We start from the raw sequence: 21,356 nt of genomic DNA, 5'->3' as shown, positions 1-21,356 counted from the left end.
TCCAAGGATGGGGATTCAACCACATCCCTGGGGAGCCTGTGCCAGGTGTTAGAGAACCCTTTCAGTGAAGAATTTCCTTCTAATGTCAAACCTAAATATTTCCTGGTGCAACTTGAGGACACTTCCTCTTCTCTTATCTCTTCTTACTAGGGAGAAGAAACTGACCCTTACCTGGCTCCAACTTCCTTTCAGGCAGTTGTAGAGTGAGAAGGTCTCCCCCTAGCCTCCTTTTCTCCGGATGAAATAACCCCAGTTCCCTCAGCCATTCCTCACAAGACTTGTGCCCTTGACCCATCAACAGCTTCCCTGTCCTTTGGACATGCTCCAGCACCTCAATATCCTTCTTGTAGCAAGACTTCAAACCATCAGCAGCTGGAAACTGTTAATGATAAGCATTCCAAAGAAATAAATACACTTTTTGGTTCATTCTAGGGAGTCCTGCCAGAGAGAAAGGCAGCAGAGCAGCAGTTTATGGTAGGAGGTGAGCCCAGCATTGCCCTGGGTGGCTTTGCTCCAAAGCCCAGCAGAGTGACATGCTTTGGAGTTACTATCCACCACACTGGGTAAGTTCTCACCTTCTTCCACAGTGTTGATGCTGGCTGGTGAGACACTGGCATTGGAGAGGACATATGTGAGACAAAGCAAGCAAGATGCACTGGGGGAAATGGAGAAAGAGCTTTGCAGCCCTCTGTGGTTTTGTGAGGCAGAACTCAACAGTGGCAAGTTATTCTAGAGCTGGTTCCAAGCTAAACAAAGCCAGGTTGGGTTTACTTTCTGCCTGGCTTGTTTGTTTCAAAGCAAAATAAAAACCATCCCAAGCTAGGACCTAGCTTCACAGCACTTTCTGCCTGCTTATCTTGCACAGGTAAGCCCTGTTCCACCTAACCCACAAGAGCAAGTCTGCAAATCAGCTTTCTCTTACTTTTTGCTTGCAGCAAAAACATGAAGCAGTATTTCAGGTTTAAGGGGGTCTTAAGGTCTCTGTGAACAAGTCAGGGTCCCCAGGAGCTTGAATTTCACTGCTGTGTTAGCTCACTGTCTCCCAAGGGAAGGCAGAAGGATCATGACACAGGTAGGTACAACATTCTTGGTCTCACCCCAGCACTGTGTGGGCTTCATGTAGCAGAGCAGAGGTTCAGGGCCAGGAGGCTCAAAGCACAGGACTCCAGACAAAGGAGAACTGCAGAAATGAAAGCATCATTTTTTGCCTCACATTTATCCAGGACCAAGCTGCTTGATCTCCTCTTATTAAATGTCTCTCCCCCACCCAGAGACCATGGGGCAGGGGACCAGAGCCCCAACGTCAACAGCAGCACCTCACTGCTTCACAAATGGGGAGCAAGACCATAGAATCCCAGCATGGTGGCAGTTGGAAGGGACCTCTGGAGATCACCTAGTCCAACCTCCCTGCTAAAGCAGGGTCACCCACAGCAGGTTGCCCAGGATCACAATGGCCAGGTGGGTTTGGAGTCTTCTCTCCAGAGAAGAATACTCTACAAACTCTCTGGGCAGCCTGATCCAGGGCTATGGCACCCTCACAGCAAATAGGTTTTTCCTCTTGCTCAGATGGAACCTCCTGGCTTCCAGTTTGTTCTCATTGCCCTTGTCCTGTCACTGAGTACCCCTGAAAAGAATTTGGTCCCATCCTATTGACACCTGCCCTTTAGATGTTGACAAGTAACAGTTACAGACTGAAAGAGGGAAGATTTAGATGAGATGCAAGGATGAAATTCTTCATTGTTAGTGTGGTGACACACTGAAACAGACTGCTCAGAAAAGTTGTGGATGCCCCATCCCTGGAAGTGTTCAAAGTCAAGTTAGATGGAGCTTGAAGCAACTGATCCTAGGGGAAGGTGTTCCTGCCCATAACAGGGGGGGTTGGAACTAGATGATCTTTAAGTTCCCTTCCGATCCAAACGATTCTATGATTTTATGGTGCTCCTTGGGGCAATAAGCTAACAACTCCTTATTCCTCTACCAGGGAAACAACCCCTCCCCTCAGGCATTCTTCACTGAGATAAGAACCAGTCTGGCCAAAAGATTAAAAACTTCACTGTATTCACCCTAAACTTCTCACCAGAGGGGAAAAACTCATAGCCTTGCACTGGCCAGGAAAGGGATCAAGACACAGAAAAGTAGGAAAAGAAACCTATTGAAGCCAAACTTGGAATCACAGAATGGCCTAGATTGGAAGAGACCTTTAAAGGTCATCTAGCCCAACCCCTCTGCAGATAGCAAGGACATCTGCAACTAGAGCAGGTGGCTCAGAACCCCCTCCAATCTGACCTGGAGTAGTTCCAGGGTTGGGGCATCTGGGCCCATGTCTCATCACCCTCACTGTAGAAAACCAAAAAGGTCTTCCTTCTCTCTAGTCTAAATCTCCCTAATCTCCCTCTTTTACTTTACACCCATTACCTATTATCCTGCCACAACAGGGCCTGATGAAAAAGTCTGTCCCCATCTTTCTGAGCAGACACTTTATATCCTGAAAGGCCACAAGAAGGTCCCCTGGAGCCTTCTCTTCTCTGGACTGAACAACCAGAGGGCTTCCAGCCCTCTGATCATTTCTGTAGCCTCCCTGGATCTGTTCCAACAGGTCTATGTATTTCTTGTGCTGAGCAGAAATCTGCCTTGGTTTTTTTTTTTTTTAATATATTTATTAAGGAGAGGAAAAAAAGAAAGAAAGAAAGAAAGAAAGAAAAAAAAAAAAGAGAGAGAAAAAGCCCAGTTCCAAGCCTCCAACTTATTTTTAGGACCAGACACTCGGGTGTCCCAGCCAGAGCATGGCACGCTCAAGCCAGCATTCTAAAAATGCCTTCATCACGGATATAAAAAGGCCAGGAGATAATTTATTGGGGAAGTTTTGTAACCATCCTACGTTAACCACAAACAACAACAAAAAAAAAGCCCCACCAAAACTCCGAGGCTGCCTCTGTTTCCCAGCACAGCCCTTGGCAGGCGACGGTTGCAAAAGCTCAGCATCCTCGCTCTCTCCCAAGCCTCCCAGCACCATCTCGGTGGGTTTGGGCTCTGCAGGACCAGTTCCCTCTCTCCCCCCATTGCTCTCTGTGAAGGGACAATTTGACTTCCTAAACCATGGTGGTGAGTGGGCCAAGGAAAACGGGAAGCAGTATGTTCAGTTAATGACTCCAATGGCCGCAGCTCAGCCTGCCAACCCAAACCTGGATTAAATCATCCCAGAGACCCCATCAACGCCAAGCTGATGGTGTGCCACTGGATGGCTGCTGAGAACCTCCCTGCCCTGCCATTTCAGTTCCTGGGGTCTCACTAGCCTGGCCAAGGTCTCAGCTGGTGTCCTCCACCCGCAGGCAACAGTATGGTAGGATGAGGAGGAGCCCTGGGGAGGACTGAGCATTAAGACAAAGGGTGACCCTCCCCCCTGCCAGCCATCGGACACACACTGTGCCTTCACAATTGCCATCCTGATACAATCAGCCCCCTCAAGTGAGCTAGAACAATAGCTCACATCTGGGACAGCTGTTTTCCACCCCCCCAGAAGCGCCCAGGCTGCCACTGGGCAGGGTCCTCTCCCCTTGCTCACACAGAGATCGTGTTCTCCCTCTCCCGTGGAGATGTGGTCACTTCTGGGGGGGACCTGGCAGGTTCCTCAAGGAACATGCTGTCTGGCAGCTCCATGCTCACAGAAAGGCTTGAGGGAGTGAGCAAGACTCATCCTCCAGCAGAAGCTTATTGGAAATTAACCCCTGTGCCTTCTACCTCAGGAAGCAAAGGGATGGATTACTGGAGACTTTATTTCCTTCTAGAATCACAGAATCACTTTGGTTGGAAAAGTCCCTTAAGATCATCAAGTCCAACCATTATCTTACTCTACCAGAGCTGGTTGTAAACCATGTCCCTCAGCACCACATCTCTGCATCTTGTCTTTTGAATACCTCCCTGCTGCAACTTGAGATTGTTTTGTCCTATATTTAGGCATACCAGTAGCATGCTACAGCTTGATGTACAGAGCAAGCAGCTCTGGCCAGCTCCAAAGCCAGCAGGTGGGAACCAGCTCTTGGACCTGGACACCTCTGCTACTCAATCTCTTCCAGTCCCTGGGGAAGCACAACAGAGTTCTGGTCACACCAGGGGCCACTGTGATATGGAATCTTCTGCTCTTGATGAGTGTCCCAAAGACTTTGCATGGTCCCTCAGACAGCTGCACCTTGGTGTCACTGCACCTCTGGAACGAAGTCAGTCCCACTAGCCTGATGTCACAGTGGAGGGGCTTGTTCAGACCTCTAAGGCACACGGACTTTGCCATGTGTGTCTTAGAGAGTGTGCCTCCATAATGGAGCCCCCATCACCATCTCCTCTGCCATACCCATGCTTCTCCTCATGGATCTCTCATCACCCCAGGTTAAGGCCTACATCCACCCTTTGCTGTTTATCAACCCATGCCAGAGAAGGCACAATTGCCCTCTCTTACAAGCTTTGTAAGAAGTCCCACTTTTTGAGGATCCCAAGTCACTTATGATAAAGTTTGGGACATATGAAAGACACAAGGATGGGCAAATGCATCACATGGAAGGAAAGCTGCAACTTCCACAGCCTACAATGAACCAGAATCTTGCAGGGACAGCAAAGGCAGCAGCTAGAGGTCAAGGTGTGCAGTTCCCCAAAGGACAAACAGAAGCACACTGCAAAGCCCTCTAAATGACACCAACCAAGCCCATGGTGTATCCATGATCTCACCACCCTGAGTCCTCCATCTCACAGTATCACAGTATCACCAAGGCTGGAAGAGACCTCAAAGATCGAGTCCAACCTGTCACCACAGACCTCATGACTAGACCATGGCACCAAGTGCCACGTTCAATCCCCTCTTGAACACCTCCAGGGATGGTGACTCCACCACCTCCCTGGGCAGCACATTCCAATGAAGAAAAGCCTTACCTGTGGACTTCCCTTTGGCACAACACACCAGACACTTACCAAGGAGTAATAACATACCAAACGCTCTCCAACGTACGTTGGGAAAGTCAAAAGCAAATCTGGGGTCTTTGTCCTCAAGCTAGGGTTCTGAGGGAGCTGAGTCACCCAGAGGAATGTTGGATATAGCCTCCAAGTCCCACCATGAGCAAGCAGCTTGGTAGACATCCTGTCCACCTGATATAATAGGCTTTACTCAGGACAATCCCTTCTATCTTTCCCAGATTTTGAAACCAGTAATCAATGGCAAACCTCAAAGAGGGTGAGATTTCCTACAAGAGAAGACAAAGTTTCTCTGATGAGCTCAAATCCAACCACTCTCATGAAACTTTAAAGCATCCACCAAGAAACCATCAAGCTCCAGCAAAAAGCCCTGTTTATTACAGCACTTCCTGAGTCCCAGCAGGCCTACTAGAAAGGAGAACAGACAAGCTCAGAAGTCAATGAGCCTGTCACTGCCACCTCTAGTGTCCCTAAACCACCCATCTCCTATCACACTTGGAAGCCCCTAATCCTGCATTTGAGGCTTGCTCCCTTGGGAACACCATGCTAATATTTGGTTATGTGCCAGGAGGACTCCAGGAGGTTCCAGAGAGAGCTAAAAGGCAGCCAGAGCTCAGATCCTGAACAGGGACACCTCCTAACCACGTTTTCCTCATGGGAGCATCAGACAAGCAAATAGTCTCTTTCACTCCACACTTCCCAAGTAGTGAGTTCAACAGCTTGCAGATAACACACCTGCTCCATCCATCCTGCAAGTGACCCAGCACCACAATCTGCAAATTAAGACAGTGCCAGATACCTACTGTCTCCAGCTGAATCTATGCTTTACAGCAGCATTGCTGACCTCAGGTTGTTCCCAACACACACATCTTCTTTCACTGTGAGGAAGCTCTCTCAAGGGGTCCTTCAGCAGGGAAAAGTGGAGAGCAAGTGAACAGCTCATTTGAATGTTTTCTTACTGCCTGGTTGGGATTAAGGTCTGGGTGGGTTACTCCAAGAAGCTATCTGTAGAGGTTTGAGCCTCAACTGGAGTTTAAGAGCTCAGATGATAACAAATCAAGAATTCCTCCCCTGCCCCCCCCTCCTTTCCCTGGTAAGGGAAGGGAAAGAAAAGGGAGGGAAGGGAAAGAAAAGGGAGAAAAGAGAAGAAAAGGGAAGGAGGCAAATCCACAAAGAAATAGTCTGGAATTGGCTTGGAAGTAGAAGCAAATATTTAAACTATATATATATATATATATAGCAATAACAGGGAGGGCTTACAAGGGTAAGGGATAAGGATAAATAGGAAAACAAACAAAACCAAGCCTGGATGGCCCTGTATTTCCCTGGATGTAAGTGGACTCAGTCCATTAGAAAGCATGGGTGCAACTTGGAGAAAGAACCAGGCCTGACCACTTAGCCCAGCGCAGGAAACCAGCAGCAGCTGATGCCCTTTCAAGCAGACAAGGCAGGAGAAAAGAGTAACAGCAGCAAACAAACTCCTTTTTATAGGCTTGCTGGACAGAAAGGGGGAGTGGAATAGACCACCTTTGACCCAGGGCTCCTCTTCCTGGGAGGGGGAAATCAAGTCCTTCTCTGCCCACCTGGATCAAGTTCCTTTTGTCCTCCTGAGGGGCTCAGCTCTTTCCACACACAGATGCCCCACACACCCCCAGCCCTGCCCAGGATGGGTCTAACCCAGCACACCATCTTTGCCTCACCTGCTCTCAATTTGACACCTTTTACACTATGGGTCCAACCAGATTCATCTGACAACGGGCTGCTTAAGTGCCAGAGTGCTCAGCGATTTGTCCTTCCTCAGGTGTTGTCCGTGAAAGACATTCAGCAAGGCTAATCTGGATCAGCTGTTGAAGGTTCTCTTTAGACTTGCTGGGGAGGCTCCTAAGCAGCCCTACTGCAGTTAAGCATGTTTCCCGTAGGACAGGAGGCCAGAGAAGCTTGCATTAAAGACCACCAAGTGCCTTGTTCATCAGGGACACATCAATATCCCAGGTGTGGTCATTCCAGTGGAGACTACCAAAAGGCTGGGGATGCCTTGTAGTTGTCCACCTCCTTTTGTCCCATTGGTTATTTTAGCTGTTACTTTGGGCAGTGAGATGAAAGGCCCAGCAGCTCTGTCTTTCTTCACTTTGCTCTCTAGACTCCACTCCAGTTTTTCTTTTCACATTAACTGTGTCACACACCAGACTCTCATTGACTAACTGCCCGAGGGAGATCCTTGCTGAGTGTTAATTGCTGCTAATGAGCTGTTGCTGCTTCCCTTCCAAGAGCACCAGTTCCAGCAGCACTCAGGCACTGCAAGAAGATGCCCATGCAGCAAACCAAGGCAAGTTCTACTCCAGACACTGGCACTGCACTGCCAGCAGCTCCTGGAAAATGCTTTAAACCAGGATGTGTCTGGGTGAAGGATGACAGCAGGCAGCCCTCCTGCCATTGTCTGTGCCCATGGCCCTTCATAGAGTGGGTCAGGGTGAATGAGAAGCCCCTGACTTGCTTCCTATGGCTCCTGTAGTGGTGCCTTGTAGGGGTGTCTACCCTCAGTTGTTCACCAGATCTCTTGCTCAAATACCCCTCTAGCCACAAGCACATAGTCCCACTGGTGGGTTTTAGACATGGATGGTGGTTGTCTCAGATCACAGCAGGACTTGTATTATGCTATTAAGGAGGTGCAGAAATCACAGAATCACAGAATGGTGGGGTTTGGAAAAGACCTCTGGAGATCTTCTAGTCCAAACCTCCTGTTAAAGCAGGTTCACCTAGCACAGGTTGCCCAGGATCTTGTCTAGGCAGGTTTTGAGTATCTCCAGAGAAGGAGACTCCTCAGCTTCTCTGGGCAGTTCCAGTGCTCTGACAAGGAAGGATTCAGCAAGATGACTTCATGGCCTCACACTGTGCACAGCAACACTGCCATCATCTCGGCATCATCCCCTGTCCCAGAGCTGGGGGCAGCGTCTGCCTTGGCTACAGCAAGGTCCACCCCCACTAAGGCTTTAGGACCTTTCTTGCCAAATCTTTCCCTCCCCTGCTTGCATAGGAGAGGGTATATGCTAGCACCAAGTGTGGCCCTGGAAGCACATTGAGGTGTCCACCAGCTAAGAAGCGTTAGAGCTACCTCTGTTCATAAGCATTCTCCCTCTGATTTGCCTTTCTCAAAGCTGCAGCCCAAGGGAAGGAGATTTTACATGAGGGGTGTGCTAAGATAATAAAAGCTTTTTATGACTGCTTAAGGTCAAGCAAGTCACAGAATCATAAAATGGTTTGGGTTGGAAGAGACCTTCAAGGTCATCTAGTTCCACCTCCCACCATAGGCAGGGATGCCCTCCACAGACCAGATTGCTACTTGAGGTCAAGAAAAGGAATTGAGACCCTTCACCAAAATGGACTGAATCCGTCTACAATGCTAGAAAGAAATTGCCCACTGTCTCACTCTCATTTTCTCATTGGGCTTACTTTTGGCTGTACTAAGGAACATCTACATCCAAATGATTCTTTGTGAGCCCCTTGACAGAAAATACACCAGAGGTGATTTAGACCATTAAAAAAAGGCTCCCTGTTTCTTGTCTGGCCTCCTTGATCTGAAAGAAGATTTAGAGAGCACCACCTGCAGTGGGGTTTCCCTCTTCCCTGGCTATCCCAGAGCTGCAGCTCCCTCCTGAGCTCTGGCAGGAGATTCTCCAGCAGGTATGAAAAAGCCCATGCATCTCCACAAAGCAGCAGCCAGCTCTCCTCCAGTTCCAGCCCAAAAGCTGTGGTTCACATCGAGGCACCTGGCTCCTATCGAGCCCCTTTCCACAGTTTGTTAAATTTTATTTCACATTATTTCTCCTGTTTTGGCTTCTACCCTAAAAAAATCCTGCTGGAAGATCCCCAGCTGCCCTGCTCCTCATAAATGTTCATTTAACTATAATACCTTATGAGCAGACACAGAGAGAGCTCTGCCTGAGCAAATCCCCTTGGGCTAAGGTCACCTGCTCGTGTATCATGGAATTCATCTACTGGCTTCATGTGTGCCCTTGAGTGAGCCCAACCTCAGCCTGGACTTTCCCAAACCTACAGTACCAATTTCACAGTGGTTTTCATAGAATCACAGAATGGTCTGGGTTGGAAGGGAATTTTAAAGGTCATCTAGTCCAACCTCCCTGCAGTGTACAGGGACATCTTCAACTAGAGGAGGTTGCTCAAAGCCCCATCCAACCACACATGGAATGTTCCCAGGGATGTACCACCTCTCTAGGCAAATTAGGCCAGTGTTTTCCCACTCTCATTTGTGACCAATTTCTTTCTCATACCTAATCTAAATCACCCTTCCTTAGTTCAAAACATCACCCCTTGTCCTGTCACAAGGCCTTGCTCAGAAGTCTGTCTCCATCTTTCTTATTGGTCCCTTTTCTGAAAGACCCCAAGAAGGTCTCCATGGAGCCTTCTCTCCTCCAGGCTGAACAACCCCAACTCTAAGACTGGCCTCACAACAGAGGGCTTCCAACCCTCCCATCACTGCTGTGGCCTCCTCTGGCTCGACTCCAACAGGTCCATGTCTCTCCTGTGCTGAGAATCCAGAGCTGAACCCAGCACAGTACATGGTGTCTCGGCACAGTGAAGCAGAGGGGCAGACTCTCCTCCCTGCCTCTCCTGTTCCAGCTGCTGGGGGTCAGCCCAACACATGGCTAGCTCTGGGCTGTGAGTACACAGTACCAGCTTGTGTCCATCCACTGGCACCCCCAAGTCCTTCTCCACAGGGCTGCTCTTCATCCCTTCATCCCTCAGCTGCACTGATACTGGGGATTTCCCTGACGCACATGCAGGACCTGGCATTTGGCCTTGTTTGACATCATGAGGTTTCACCTCACAAGACCAGCTTCTCAATATAGCCCAGGTCCATCTGGATGGTGTCCCATCCAACATATCTCTGTTTTATCACAGACATACATATTCTTCCCTAGGAGCCAGGGTACTCTCAGCAGAGATGAGCCCAGGGACTCTGCTGGTGGTGGGAGTCCAGCAGCATCTGTGAAGAAGCTGGTCAAAGACAGCTCAGAGGAGCTCAGCAGCAGCAGCCAGGTTCAGCTCATATCCCCACATTTCCCAAATGCCAGGCACACCGGATTTTGATTTTCAGAGCTCAGCCTACAAATAATCAATCTTCTCCTCTCTGCAGGCCAACGAGGGCTGCGGAAAGAAAATTGCCACAGATTTGTTATTTCCCTAGTGTTCCCATTTTCCCATTCCTTTCCCACAGAAGCAAGGTTTTTGTTTTGTTTTGCTTTGTTTTGTTTTTGCTTTCCCAACTTCCAGGGGAAAATCCTGACAAATGGAAGCCCTGATTCATACCAGCAAAAATTTGGCCTTTTTTAATTTAAGGTGGAGCCCTTCTGGTCTGAAGATGAAAACATTTCCCTAACTGCCCACAGAGGGCAAGGTCTGAGCCTCTGCCTGGCTAAAGCAAAGGCCAAGTGGCTTTGGATGCTTTGTGGCCACCATGAGCAGAGAGTCATTGTGGAGGCAGGAGATCTGTCCTGCAGGCAAGAGAGCCATTCATGTCCCCAGTGCTCAGGGAAGCACTGCCCGTGCTTGCTTACAAAGGAACTAAGGGGATGGCAGGCACAGGGTGGTGACAGTGGCTGCCATCACAAAGACTTCTAGGGGTGGGGAAACACCTTCTAGGGAGATGCTTGGGCAGAGGTTCTGTGGCCAGAGAGATGCACTGGAAGAAAGGCTCCTCATTCTCCTCCCATATTGACTCAGATGACTGAAGGATTGTGAGAAAAGCTCAGGAAGGGAGGAAAGGAAGTGCTGTCCTTCTCCCATCACCACCACTCAAGCAGAGATGCCTGCTTCCCCCCTTCTCCCTCCATGTGCCACCTGGGAAGCAGAGAAGCTGGCTTGGGAGGAAAGGGAAAAAAAAGTGAAGGACAATGAAAATGACAGGAGTAACATGTCCCTAAAACCTTCCCTTGCAGCCTGTCTTCCCTGGTGCTGCCATCCATCCTGGATGGTGCTCTGGTGGGCACCTCTGCCCATTGCCAGGAGCCAGCAGCAGGGAATAACCAATTTTCTCTGACACAGACATAAATGGCTTAAAAAAAAAAAAAAAGGGAAAAGCCATGACTTTTTTTTCCCTTCCCTGTCTTTGGCCAGAGTATATATTTGGCAGAGCCCTGAGTGCTGGAAGCCATCAGCGGTGCTGCCGGCACTTCAGAGGCTCCAGGGAGGAGGGCAGGCATGAGCAAGCTACCGACCATGCCAAGGCCACAGACCCCACTGCTGCGAGGTCACTGACCACACAGTGGGGTCCCCCTCTCCACCTCACCCCAGCTGCTTCCCCCAACAGGCTCCAGGGAAAGTAGAGGTCTCCTAATGCCATGTGCTGATGAGAGCACCATGAGACCATTGTCTACAGAGCACAGTGGGTTTTTCAGGGCAGTTTTCACCTGTCCTCTTCTGGCACCAGGTAGCCACCCATGCCTTTGCCTGAAAAAGGGAATTTGGGCCTCAGCCACCATTTAGCTTTGAGCTGCAGGGTTTAATCAGCTTCTGCTCATGCCCAGCGAAGGGCATCTCCCCACAGTCATCACTCCCCAGGGCAAGACTTGGGAAGGTTAATGCACCAACCTACAACTTACCAAGTCCTGCCACTCACACCTTGACACATCAACTCCTTGTTCCCACCCCAACATGCAGGCAAAGGCATTTTGAATCCAAATTAAGGAACCAAGCTTTAAGACACATCCACGGAAGGTAGGGAAGGGACAGCAATCCTCCCATTGAATCCTGCGCAGCTGGGGAGCAGGGAAAGAATCATCCTTGGCATGGGGATGCTCTGCCCACAGTCCTGTTAGCATGTCTCTCTGCACTGGGAATCCCCCCAAGGCGGGGTTCCTCATCACCCTCAGGTCGTTTTGGAGGAGAAAACCACTCAAAAGCAAGGGAGGTAAGACTCAGCACCATCCTGAACTGAGATTCACTTGCCCTAGATGGCACAACATGTGCGTTCCATGAGAAAACACCTCTCCAACTTCCCCCACTGGGAAGTGGTAGGTCAGAAACAATATCCACTCACTGAGTGGTTGTCAGAGAGAGGGCGCACCCCATCCTTCAACATGTCACCCCCTCATAAGCCCCACACCTACCTGTAGGGTGAATCAGGGTCAAAGCAGGTCCTTGTCACATCGGTGGCCTGTGGATCACAGCAATCACCATCATCAAAGTCATCCAACATGTTGTTACATTCCATGTGACAGATGCCATCGCGGCGCTTCCAGGAGAAGCAGCGGCCAGGCCGGCGACAGTCTCCGCCATCGTAGCCAGTCAGAGGGTGCTCGCACTCAGGGTCGCAGCGCTCATTGCCCACCTTGCTGGGCTCACAGCCCAGGAGGACAACGCGGCGGCGCAGGGAGGAGTTGCGCACCTCCAGCAAGCTGAGCTGCCAGGAGATGTTGTAAGGTCGGAAGGCTTCGCTCAGCGCCCAGTGTTGCCGCCACACCTGCTCCCGGCTGACCGTTGGCCGCCCGCCGTCGTCCTCCGCCAGGTTCACCACCCGGTACCGCACCACCTTCCCGCTCCGCAGCGGCCAGTGCTGGTTGTACTGGGACACCAGTTCCACGTTGTCGCATGCGGTCTGCCCGCAAGCAGGAGGTCCCAGCGGCTGCAGGATGGGGGATGGTGGGGATGGCAGCACCCGCTGCTGGGGGAAAGCACCGTCCCGAAAAGGCACCCAGCGGTCCTCAGGGGCAGCAAAGCCAGCACCCAGAGCCAGCCCTGCCAACCCTCCGTCCACCTCCTCTAGGAAGGGACGCTGGAGTTGGCTTTGAGACAGGGCTTCCCGCCACAGGGCTAGCCCAGCCATATGTCCCCGGAAAGAATGCGCCATGCCCCAGGCATCGCCCCCCAGCAGCAGCATGCGGCAGGAGGCCATGAAGGTGCTGTGCAGAGGTCCCTCCTGCCCGCCGCTGCGGGCCACCCGTGCCCCATCCACGTAGAGAGTCATCCACCGCCCATCATAGCTGGCAGCCAAGTGTGTCCATGCCTCAGGGTGGTAGCGGTGGTAGGAAGTCACCTCAGTGGCAGCAGCTGCCCGGTCTGTGCGAAGGGAGAAGAAGAAGCGGGCATCCTTCTTGCCGCCAAGCTGCAGGGCACGAATGCCCAGTGCCCAACCCTTATTGCTGCCTGTGTGTGAGCAGTTGTCGAAGACACCTGCAGCAGGGGTGGGGATGGGGATGGAGAGAGAGGAAAGCTGGTGAGGGCCAGAGAGCATTGCCAATCCTCCCTGGAGAAAAAGCTGAGTCCTCAGTCACCGTCCCTGGAGGTGTTCAAGAGGGCTTTGGATGTGGCACTTGCTGCCATGGTTTAGTAGTCATGAGGTCTTGAGTGACAGGTTGGACTTGATGATCTTTGAGGTCTTTTCCAACCTTATTGATTCTATGATTCTATGAAATCCCTTGGCAGGGATGTGAAGAAGATTCTGCTGCCACTGCAATGGGTAAATTAGGGTGGCCAGAGATAGGTAATGAGTACAGCACCAGTGAGAACACTTCAATCTACATCCAGAACCATTTGGATGAGCAGGTGGAGTGACCAGGAGGGAGGGCAGAGCTGGAGAGGTGGGATGGAGAAGAGAGGAGGAATGGGAAGAGCAAGGTGTTTCTGAGCTGCTCTCCAGAGGACAACTCCTGTGGGACAGGATTAGAGGCAAAGCTTTTTATCTGCAGGCCAAAGCTTTTAAGAATTGGAGCACAGCAACCCAAAGCAAAAGAGCCTCCTCCAGGGAATCCTTCCCCACCAGCTTCCAGGCAGATTTACAGCTCTCCTTTACGCCCTAGTTGTCCTCCTTGTCATGCATCCAGCGCAGGAGGTGAGAGTGGGAGAGGGAAGCACAGCCTCCAGCCAGGCAGGTGCACTCCTCAGCCCCAAGGTCTCCTGAGAATAAATCCATCCCCAGGAGCAGTCCCCCGCTGTGCACCCAAACCTGTTGCAAACTTGTGTTTTAGACTGGGCAAGACCTGGAGCTTTGCTTATCTTCCCCTCGACTCTGGCCACTTGTTGTCCATGGGTAGGCAATGAATGCCTCCAGGAATCAGTGGCCACAGGGCATTTAAACATGGCAAGAACAAAAGGACCTGCTTCTTGAAATAAATGCTTCTGGTCTCCTAAATCACCACAGCCAGGACACTCACACAGGTCATCACTGGGGTGAGCAAGCTCCAAGTCATGCCTTGAGCCCCACCAGTGGCACCTTCTGGCATACCCTCACTGTCCTTCAATCCACCCCAACAAATAGCTTCCAGATGTAATGGTGCTCCAATGCTGCTGAAGCCAGCTGCCATGCCCAGAGGTCCTTATGCTCCTGCTGAGGCAGTCCATGTGCTGCAGCTTGCTTTTCCTTTCTGTGTGGCTTCTCCTGCCTCTCACCATGCCACTCCTACCACACCCCCCCCTTGTCCATCTCTGTGGCTTCAGGGCACCACGGCCAAACCAAGGCACTCCTGCCCCATCTCACTGCCTTGCCTGTCCCTGAGGATGCTCCACATGACACTTTGAGAAACCTGTACCTGCCACTAGGACTGCAAACAGGCCAGCAGAGAGAGGCGGAGGTGTTGAGGAGCAGGAGCTCCTGGCTTTCATGCAGTGGATGTGACTGAAGCCAGGTTAGCATGACCCCATGTGTCCCCTGCCAGCCCTCATAAACGTGGTTGGCAAAGGTCACATCGAGCCCCACTGCACCCCAGGAAGCAGCACCCCTCCCTCCATCCATCTCTTTCACTGAGGGCGAGATGGGTGGTGGCCTCTTGGACATCCCACGGTCGTAACCACCCCTGGCACAGATCCCTGCCACCGCTCACTACAAAGGCAGCCACGGACAAAGCCTCTGTGGGCGGATGGGCTTTGGCCAACTCTTGTTTTCTGGTGGATTGTGAAAGGGAAGCAGAAAGACCAGGGGAAGCTGAGACAGGGAGAAGCCAAAAAGCAGAAGGCAGGCAAAGGAGCCTTGAAGGCATGAAAAGGCAAAGCTGGAGAGTGCTTTTGGGCTGGATGTTGGCTGAAATGTGCTTAGATCTGCACACTCAAAAGCCACCTTTTAGCATTTGGTTCTCACTAGGGTTGAGGAGACATGGCTTGTTATCTCCTCTCTTAAGAAAACTCACATATGTCACCTTGAAATGATTTCAAGTGCCCTAGATCTGATTAAACACTAAGGCAAAACAGTGGGACAAAGAGTGTCAGGAGTGGAACAGCCTTCTGGGGTGAGTGTGATCTAGCATCTCCACAAATCCATGCTGGAGCCCAGCCTGGAAATGTCTCATGAGTTCAAAACTGGCCAAAAGAATCTTAAGCAAGCCTGAAACCTGTAGTATGGAGTTGGGTCTGGAGGATTCATCAAAGGGATGCAAGTAAGGCCAAGTTCAGCTCTACCAAAGAGGCTGGAAAGCCACCATAGCAGCTTCCTAGGAATGCCTTGTCTGGTGCAGCCACAGAATGTACAGGCAGAGCAGCATGTCCTGCAGCTGGCAGCTGCTGCAGAATGACAAATCAGAGCTGTCCACTGCCAGCTCCTAACATCTCCAAAGGGATCCCACAAGAAATCATCAGGGGACCAGTTTCTGGACCCTGGATTTGCCAAGGAACTTGGTAAGTGGAGTCACCATCACTGGAGGTGTTCAGGAGGAGACTTGATGGGGTGCTTGGTGCCATGGGTTAGTTGATTAGGTGGGTTGGATTGGTTGATAGGTTGGACACAACGATCTTGAAGGTTTCTTCCAACCTGGTCTGGTCTATTCTATTCTATTCTATTCTATTCTATTCTATTCTCTGCTAGTGTAACCCACTAGGAAGGCAAAGAGCTGTTGGCAGTGGAGGTGCAAGGTAATCTCCTCAGCACATGTAAGTGGAGCTCTGCCTCTAACCCATCAAGTGGAAAAGAGCTCTAATCTGGTTTGTAATGATCATCAGTACTTAGGGGTTTAAAACAAGAGCTGTGGGCCACAATGCCAAAACTGTAAGGAGAAGGGTGTCTGCCAGGAAAGGTGCAGATGGAGGAAAAGCCTCCAAAGAGAGCACCAGTTTGTAAAGACCACAGCCACACTTGGAGACCCAGATGCTAGGGGGAAATTTCTGCTAAAGCTGTGGAGGATCTGACACAGGCCAAGAGCTCCCAGCTGAGCTGGTCTAAGAGAGGGGTCACCCCTCAGAGTGTACAGTAATGAGCAGCTCAGGGACCTGAGGAGTGTATCTGAGCTTAGACACAGAGAAGTTTGGGACTTCTGACTGAATAAAACCATCTTCAATCTGAGTGAAAACAAACCTTAATCTGGAACAAAGAGAAATCCTTTGGGGTTTACCAGAAGCAGAGCAGGTGTGGATGGAGGGGAGACAAAAGGGGGAAAAATAAATGGTATCACATGAAAGCACTCTCATCTTCTGCTCAAAATGAGAGGAAGCAGTCTCCTTTCCTAGTGGTGGCCATGGCAGGGCACTGAGGCTATAGCCCCATGAAAGAGGGACTAAGATGAATGAACAGCCCCATCCAGGGTGGCCCTAAGGCAAAATGTGACATCTACAGGAACAAAGCTCCAAATCCTGAGCCTAGTCCCTCAGCCTCTCCTTCTCAGAAAGATGCTCTGGTCCCTCCATCACCTTTGGAGCCTCCACTGGATTCTCTCCAGTAGTTACTGTCTCTCTTGAACTGGGGAACTCAGAACTGTACACAATACTCCATGTCCCTCCTGCCTTCCCACACACAGAGACACTTGGAGCATCTCTAGCTTTTCAACCACTTTAGATCAGCTCACAGCTTGCCCCCCTCTCTACTGACACATCAGAAGCAGCAGATCAGAAGCAGACTCAGCACCTGCTGAAGGTCTGGCAGATCCTGCATCACTTCTCAGACACAGTGCCAGCAGTGCTGGCCTGTCCCCCTTGGCCACCCTCATCTGGCACTGTGGTCACAGCTGCAGGGAGACAGTGGGAAGTGGGCAGTGACTCAGAGCTGGAGGTACATTGAGCTGACTCAAACTGTGGAGCACTGAGGCCAGGGGACATTATGCAAGTGAGTGCCAGCCCAAGCAAGCCTCCAGTGTGAGCAAGCACCACAAGGAATTAAAAAGGGGAGAAAAAAAATAATGATAGAATCGAAAATCTGCTCCTTAGATGGGGAACGTAAAACCCAGCACCTGCCATTTAGACCTCCAGATGCATGCAGCTGGGAAGTGTGCTCCGTGCATCCCTATCCCAAGGCAGCAAGAACCCTGGTGGGAAGGCAGATGGTAAGCTGACTGCTAGGTCTATTCCTCTTACATGGATGCTTTTCCCCTCTGCCACCCAGCTTCTAGCCAATCACTCCCACCTCTTCTACAGCAAAGATGCAGCTCTCCAGCCATACAGCTCTTCTGGATAGAAGGAAAAAGTTTTGTACAGTGAGGGTGGTGAGATACTGCCCCAGGTTGCCCAGAGAGGTAGCAGATACCCCATCTGTGGAGCCATTCCAAGTCAAGCTGGACACAACTCTGAGCAACCTGATCTAGTTGCAGATGTCCCTGATGAGTGCAGGGCAGTTTGACTAGGTGATCTTTAAAGATCCATTCCAACCCAAAACATTCTGTGACTCATCTCCCCAATGCACCAAGGAGATAAATTAAGAAAGGGGACAGGTGGTGAGCAAAGCAGAGTAGAAGGGTCACAAGTGGACGGAGTGTTCAGGCAGAGAAAGAGTTTCCCCAGCCAGCAGAGAAATACAGCAGACATCCCATGGAAATGGTCCATCTTGGCACTGCCACCCATCCCCAGCCCTGCCTGGCATTGCTGTGCTGCCCTGCTGTGCTTGGGCCCTGCCATGAACACACATTCTGGCAAGGCTGCATGAAACACTGTTGTAGGAGGTGACATCTGCTCTGTGCCCATGTGCTGCTCTCCTCTGCTTCCCAATGCTCTCCATCACCTGTCTGTTTATAGAATCACAGAATCATTTAGGTTGTAAATGAAGGTCAAATTCATTGAGTTTAAAGATTAACCCAGCACTGCCAGGTTACCACTAAACCATGTTCCTCAGCACCATATCTACAACATTAATTTGAAACCCCTCCAGAGATGGGAACTCCACTACTGCCCTGGGCCAGGGTTGACAACCCTTTCAGGGAAGAAACTGAATCCTCATGACCAACCTAAACCTCCCCTGATGCAACTTGAGGCCATTTCCTCTTGTCCTATCACTTGTAACTTGAGAGACCCCCCACCTGGCTCCAACCTCTTTTCTGGGAGCTGCAGAGAGCGAGAAGTTTGCTCAGCCCCCTTTCTTCCAGGCTAAACACACCCAGTCCCCTTAGCCACTCCTCACAAGATTTGTGCTCTAGACACTTCACCAACTTCATTGCCCTTCTCTGGACACACTCCAGCACCTCAAGTGTCCTTCTTGGAATGAGGGATCCAAAACTGAACATAGTCTGGGAGGTGAAGCCTCACCATTGTTCAGTACAGGGAGACAGTCACTTCCCTACTCCTGCTGGCCACACCGCTGCTGATACAGAGCAGGATACTGTTAGCCTCCTTGGCCACCTGGGCACGCACTGTCTCACATTCAGCTATCTATTGATCAACACTCCCAAGTCGTTTTCTAACAGGCAGCTTTCCAGCCACTCTCTCCTAAGCCTGAAGCGTTTATAGGGTTGTTGTGACCCAAGTGCAAGACCTGGCCACCTGGCCTTGTTGAACCTCATCACACTGACCTCAGCCCACTGATCCAGCCTGCCCAGATCCCCATTCTGTAGAGCCTCCCTACCCTCCAACAAATCAACACTCCCATCCAGCTTGGCGTCATCTGCAAATATACTGAGGGTGCCCTCGATCCCCTTATCCAGATCATTAAATAAGAATAAACAGAACCAGTCCCAGCCCCGAGCCCTGGGGAAAACCATTAACAGTCACCAACTGGACTTAACTTCATTCACCCACCCTGGGGCCCCGCCATGCCTTCAGCTTAAGCACATTGCTGCTCTTAGAGGGGCGAAGGAGCGGCTCCCAGCAGGAGTAGCTGCGGCCGCCCTGTCCCCTGGGAGCAGCTGCGCAAACCCTCGGGGCCGAGCCCAGAGAGCGGCGACCGGGGCTGGGGTGACGCCGGGGCCCTACGTGCGGCGCGGCTGCCACCGTGCGGCCGTCGGCCCCGGGACCCGCCAGGAGCCCAGCGTCGGGACCCGCGGCTGCTCAGCCCGGCGGGGGACCCCGCACAGCTCCAGAGGAAGGAGGAAGAGGGGTGGGGAGGGGTCGTTCAGAGCGTGTCCCAAAAAGGGACTTTCCAGCTATCAGCGGGAGGAGAGGGAGACACTCGATGGGAGCCTCGGGGGCGGGCGGGGAGAAGAATAGGGCGGGGGGCAGGAGAGGGGAGGGGATGTTTGAAGGTTTGGTCTCAAGGGAAGGAGGAATATTCACGCCTGGGGTGCGGAAGATACAGGAGTGGGAGTGCGGGGTGTCATCTGCCACAGCGCAGCTTTGGAAGGGAGTAGGGGGGTGGGTTCCGCAACCCTCCCAGGCTGCCCGCCGGCCGGCCGGGTGTTACCTGCGATGATGGCCGGGTTGCTCTGTCCGCCCTCCGCCTTCACCCACAGCTCCAGGCTGAACTGCTCCCGGGGGATGTCCGGCAGCGCCTCCGGCCGCGCCGCCAGCTGCTCCCGGCCGCCCGAGAAGTAGAGGGCGGGCAGCGGCCGCTGCCGCGGGGTGTTCGGCACCTGCAGCCTTGCCCTCCGCACCTGGCCCTCCGCTTCTCTTCCTCCTCCTCCCCTGGCTCCCCGAGCCCTCCGGCCCCTCGGCATCCCGGAGGGTGGCGGGAATGCAGCTCCCACCACTTGGTGTGCGCCGGCAGCCTGCGGGTATAGCACGTAGGGGTGATGCGGGGGGGCTGCGCGGCGGCTCCGAGCCTCTAGTCCGCAACCAGAGTCCGGCGGGAGCTCGGAGGAACGGGGGTCCCCGCGGGCCAAGCAAAGAGCCGCCAGCAGCAGCGCGGCCAGGGGGGTCTCGCCGAGCAGCATCTTCCTTGGGGATGAAGTTTGGGACGGGGGGGATGGACGACACGGGGCGATATGGGGCACTCAGGGGGGCGGCGGGCGGCAGCGCCGGGGCATCCTCCCCCGGCCCCCACCGCAGCCGCTGCCCCCAACTTTTCGCCGGCACCGCTCTCCTCCCCTCTGCTCCTACGGGAGAAGGAGGAGGAGGAGGAGGAAGAGGAGGAGGAGAAGGAGGGCGAGAGCACGGCGGCGGGGACCCCCCTTTCTGCCCGCAGCCGGGGTTCCCGGGGCACAGGCTCTCTGCGCTGTCCGGCTCTGCGATGCGTTAGACGCCCTTATCTAGAAAGCCCCGAGGAGCTCCGCTCCCCCCCCCCCCTCCACACCCCTCCTTGAGGGGGGAGGGGGGGGCTGCTTTATTTAATGATGATTATGTCCAATCTAATAAACCCCGAGCGGAGCATCGCCCTCCCTCTTCTCCCTCCTCCTTCCCGGATGCTGCCCAGGATGCTGGCAAGGAGGGGATGCACCGTCTGGGAGATGGGTCCCTTCCATATCCCCTCTCAGTCCCCGGGATTTTCTTTCTTTTTCCTTCCTCATCTGTTTAACACGTGCAGCAAGGTGGGCTGAAAGCACCTTCTCTGGGCAGGAGGGAAAGAGCCACCTCCAAAAGCTATAAAGAACCCCCTCTGATGCACCAAGACTCTCACCACACATCTCACCTACCACCCTGCCAGAGGGTACAACCCCAGGGTAGAGCTTCTCCAACCATAAGGGTGAGAAAACAAGCCCCTAGAGTTTCTTCTTGCTTTCTAACGATGCCATCCCACCAGCACGCAGCACGAGAGATCAGGAAAACTTCAGCAAGGAGATCCAGCAAGAAGAGGTTTTAATTTGGTTATTTTTGCTTTTCATTATTATTATTATTTTATATATGATGTTTTTTTTCACTCCCAAACACTATCTGTGGCGGTCAGTCTGAAGCAGGGTTGCCAGCGAAAGCTGGGAGGCCCCTTCTAGGGTACAGACTTTCAAACCAGCAAGGCAGGAGGGAAGGGATTTAAGAACAAACAGCAGGAGCTGGCTGCTTGGGGATGGGGTTGGTTGGTTGGCGGGGGGGGGGGGGGGGGGCGGTTTGTCTACTTAAGGTGGGAGTGTGATGGGGGAAGGTTGCAGAGCTGTTGCTTTAATTGGGGGGAAATGGAAAAAAATAGGGCTAGAAAAAGTTGAGGGTTAGGAGGAGTGAGCGCAGTGCTGTGCCAGCCCCTTGGGAAAGAGGAAGGTAGATGTAAGCATGTGGAGGCCATGGTGAGGATAGGCTGGAGGTGTGTGAAGAGGAAGGGAGGACATGCAGAGAGCAAACAAGGCCAGGCAAAGCCCTGATGGCTCACACAGAAGAGCTCGAGCAGCTCCCGAGGA

At 52.2% G+C, this 21,356-nt stretch overlaps 1 protein-coding gene across 1 annotated transcript in view; it reads right to left on the bottom strand.

Moving 5' to 3' along the window:
- PAPPA2 (pappalysin 2) overlaps window positions 1–19,964 on the bottom strand; it is a 105,337-nt gene extending 85,373 nt beyond the window's left edge. The window contains exons 1-2 of the mRNA XM_068141381.1: window positions 19,496–19,964; window positions 12,084–13,146 (exon numbers count right to left, since the gene is read on the bottom strand). Of these exons, the coding sequence (XP_067997482.1) occupies window positions 12,084–13,146; window positions 19,496–19,964 (1,532 nt within the window). The remainder of the gene's footprint in view (window positions 1–12,083; window positions 13,147–19,495) is intronic.
- Between the last annotated feature and the right edge of the window lie 1,392 nt (window positions 19,965–21,356).

The sequence above is a fragment of the Melanerpes formicivorus genome, unplaced genomic scaffold (genome assembly GCF_026170545.1).
Source record: "Melanerpes formicivorus ecotype bairdi unplaced genomic scaffold, bMelFor1.0.p_v2 SCAF_7, whole genome shotgun sequence".
NCBI classification, from domain to species: domain Eukaryota; kingdom Metazoa; phylum Chordata; class Aves; order Piciformes; family Picidae; genus Melanerpes; species Melanerpes formicivorus.
Note: the sequence above shows the minus strand (reverse complement) of the source record. Positions and strands in the feature narration are given on the sequence as shown.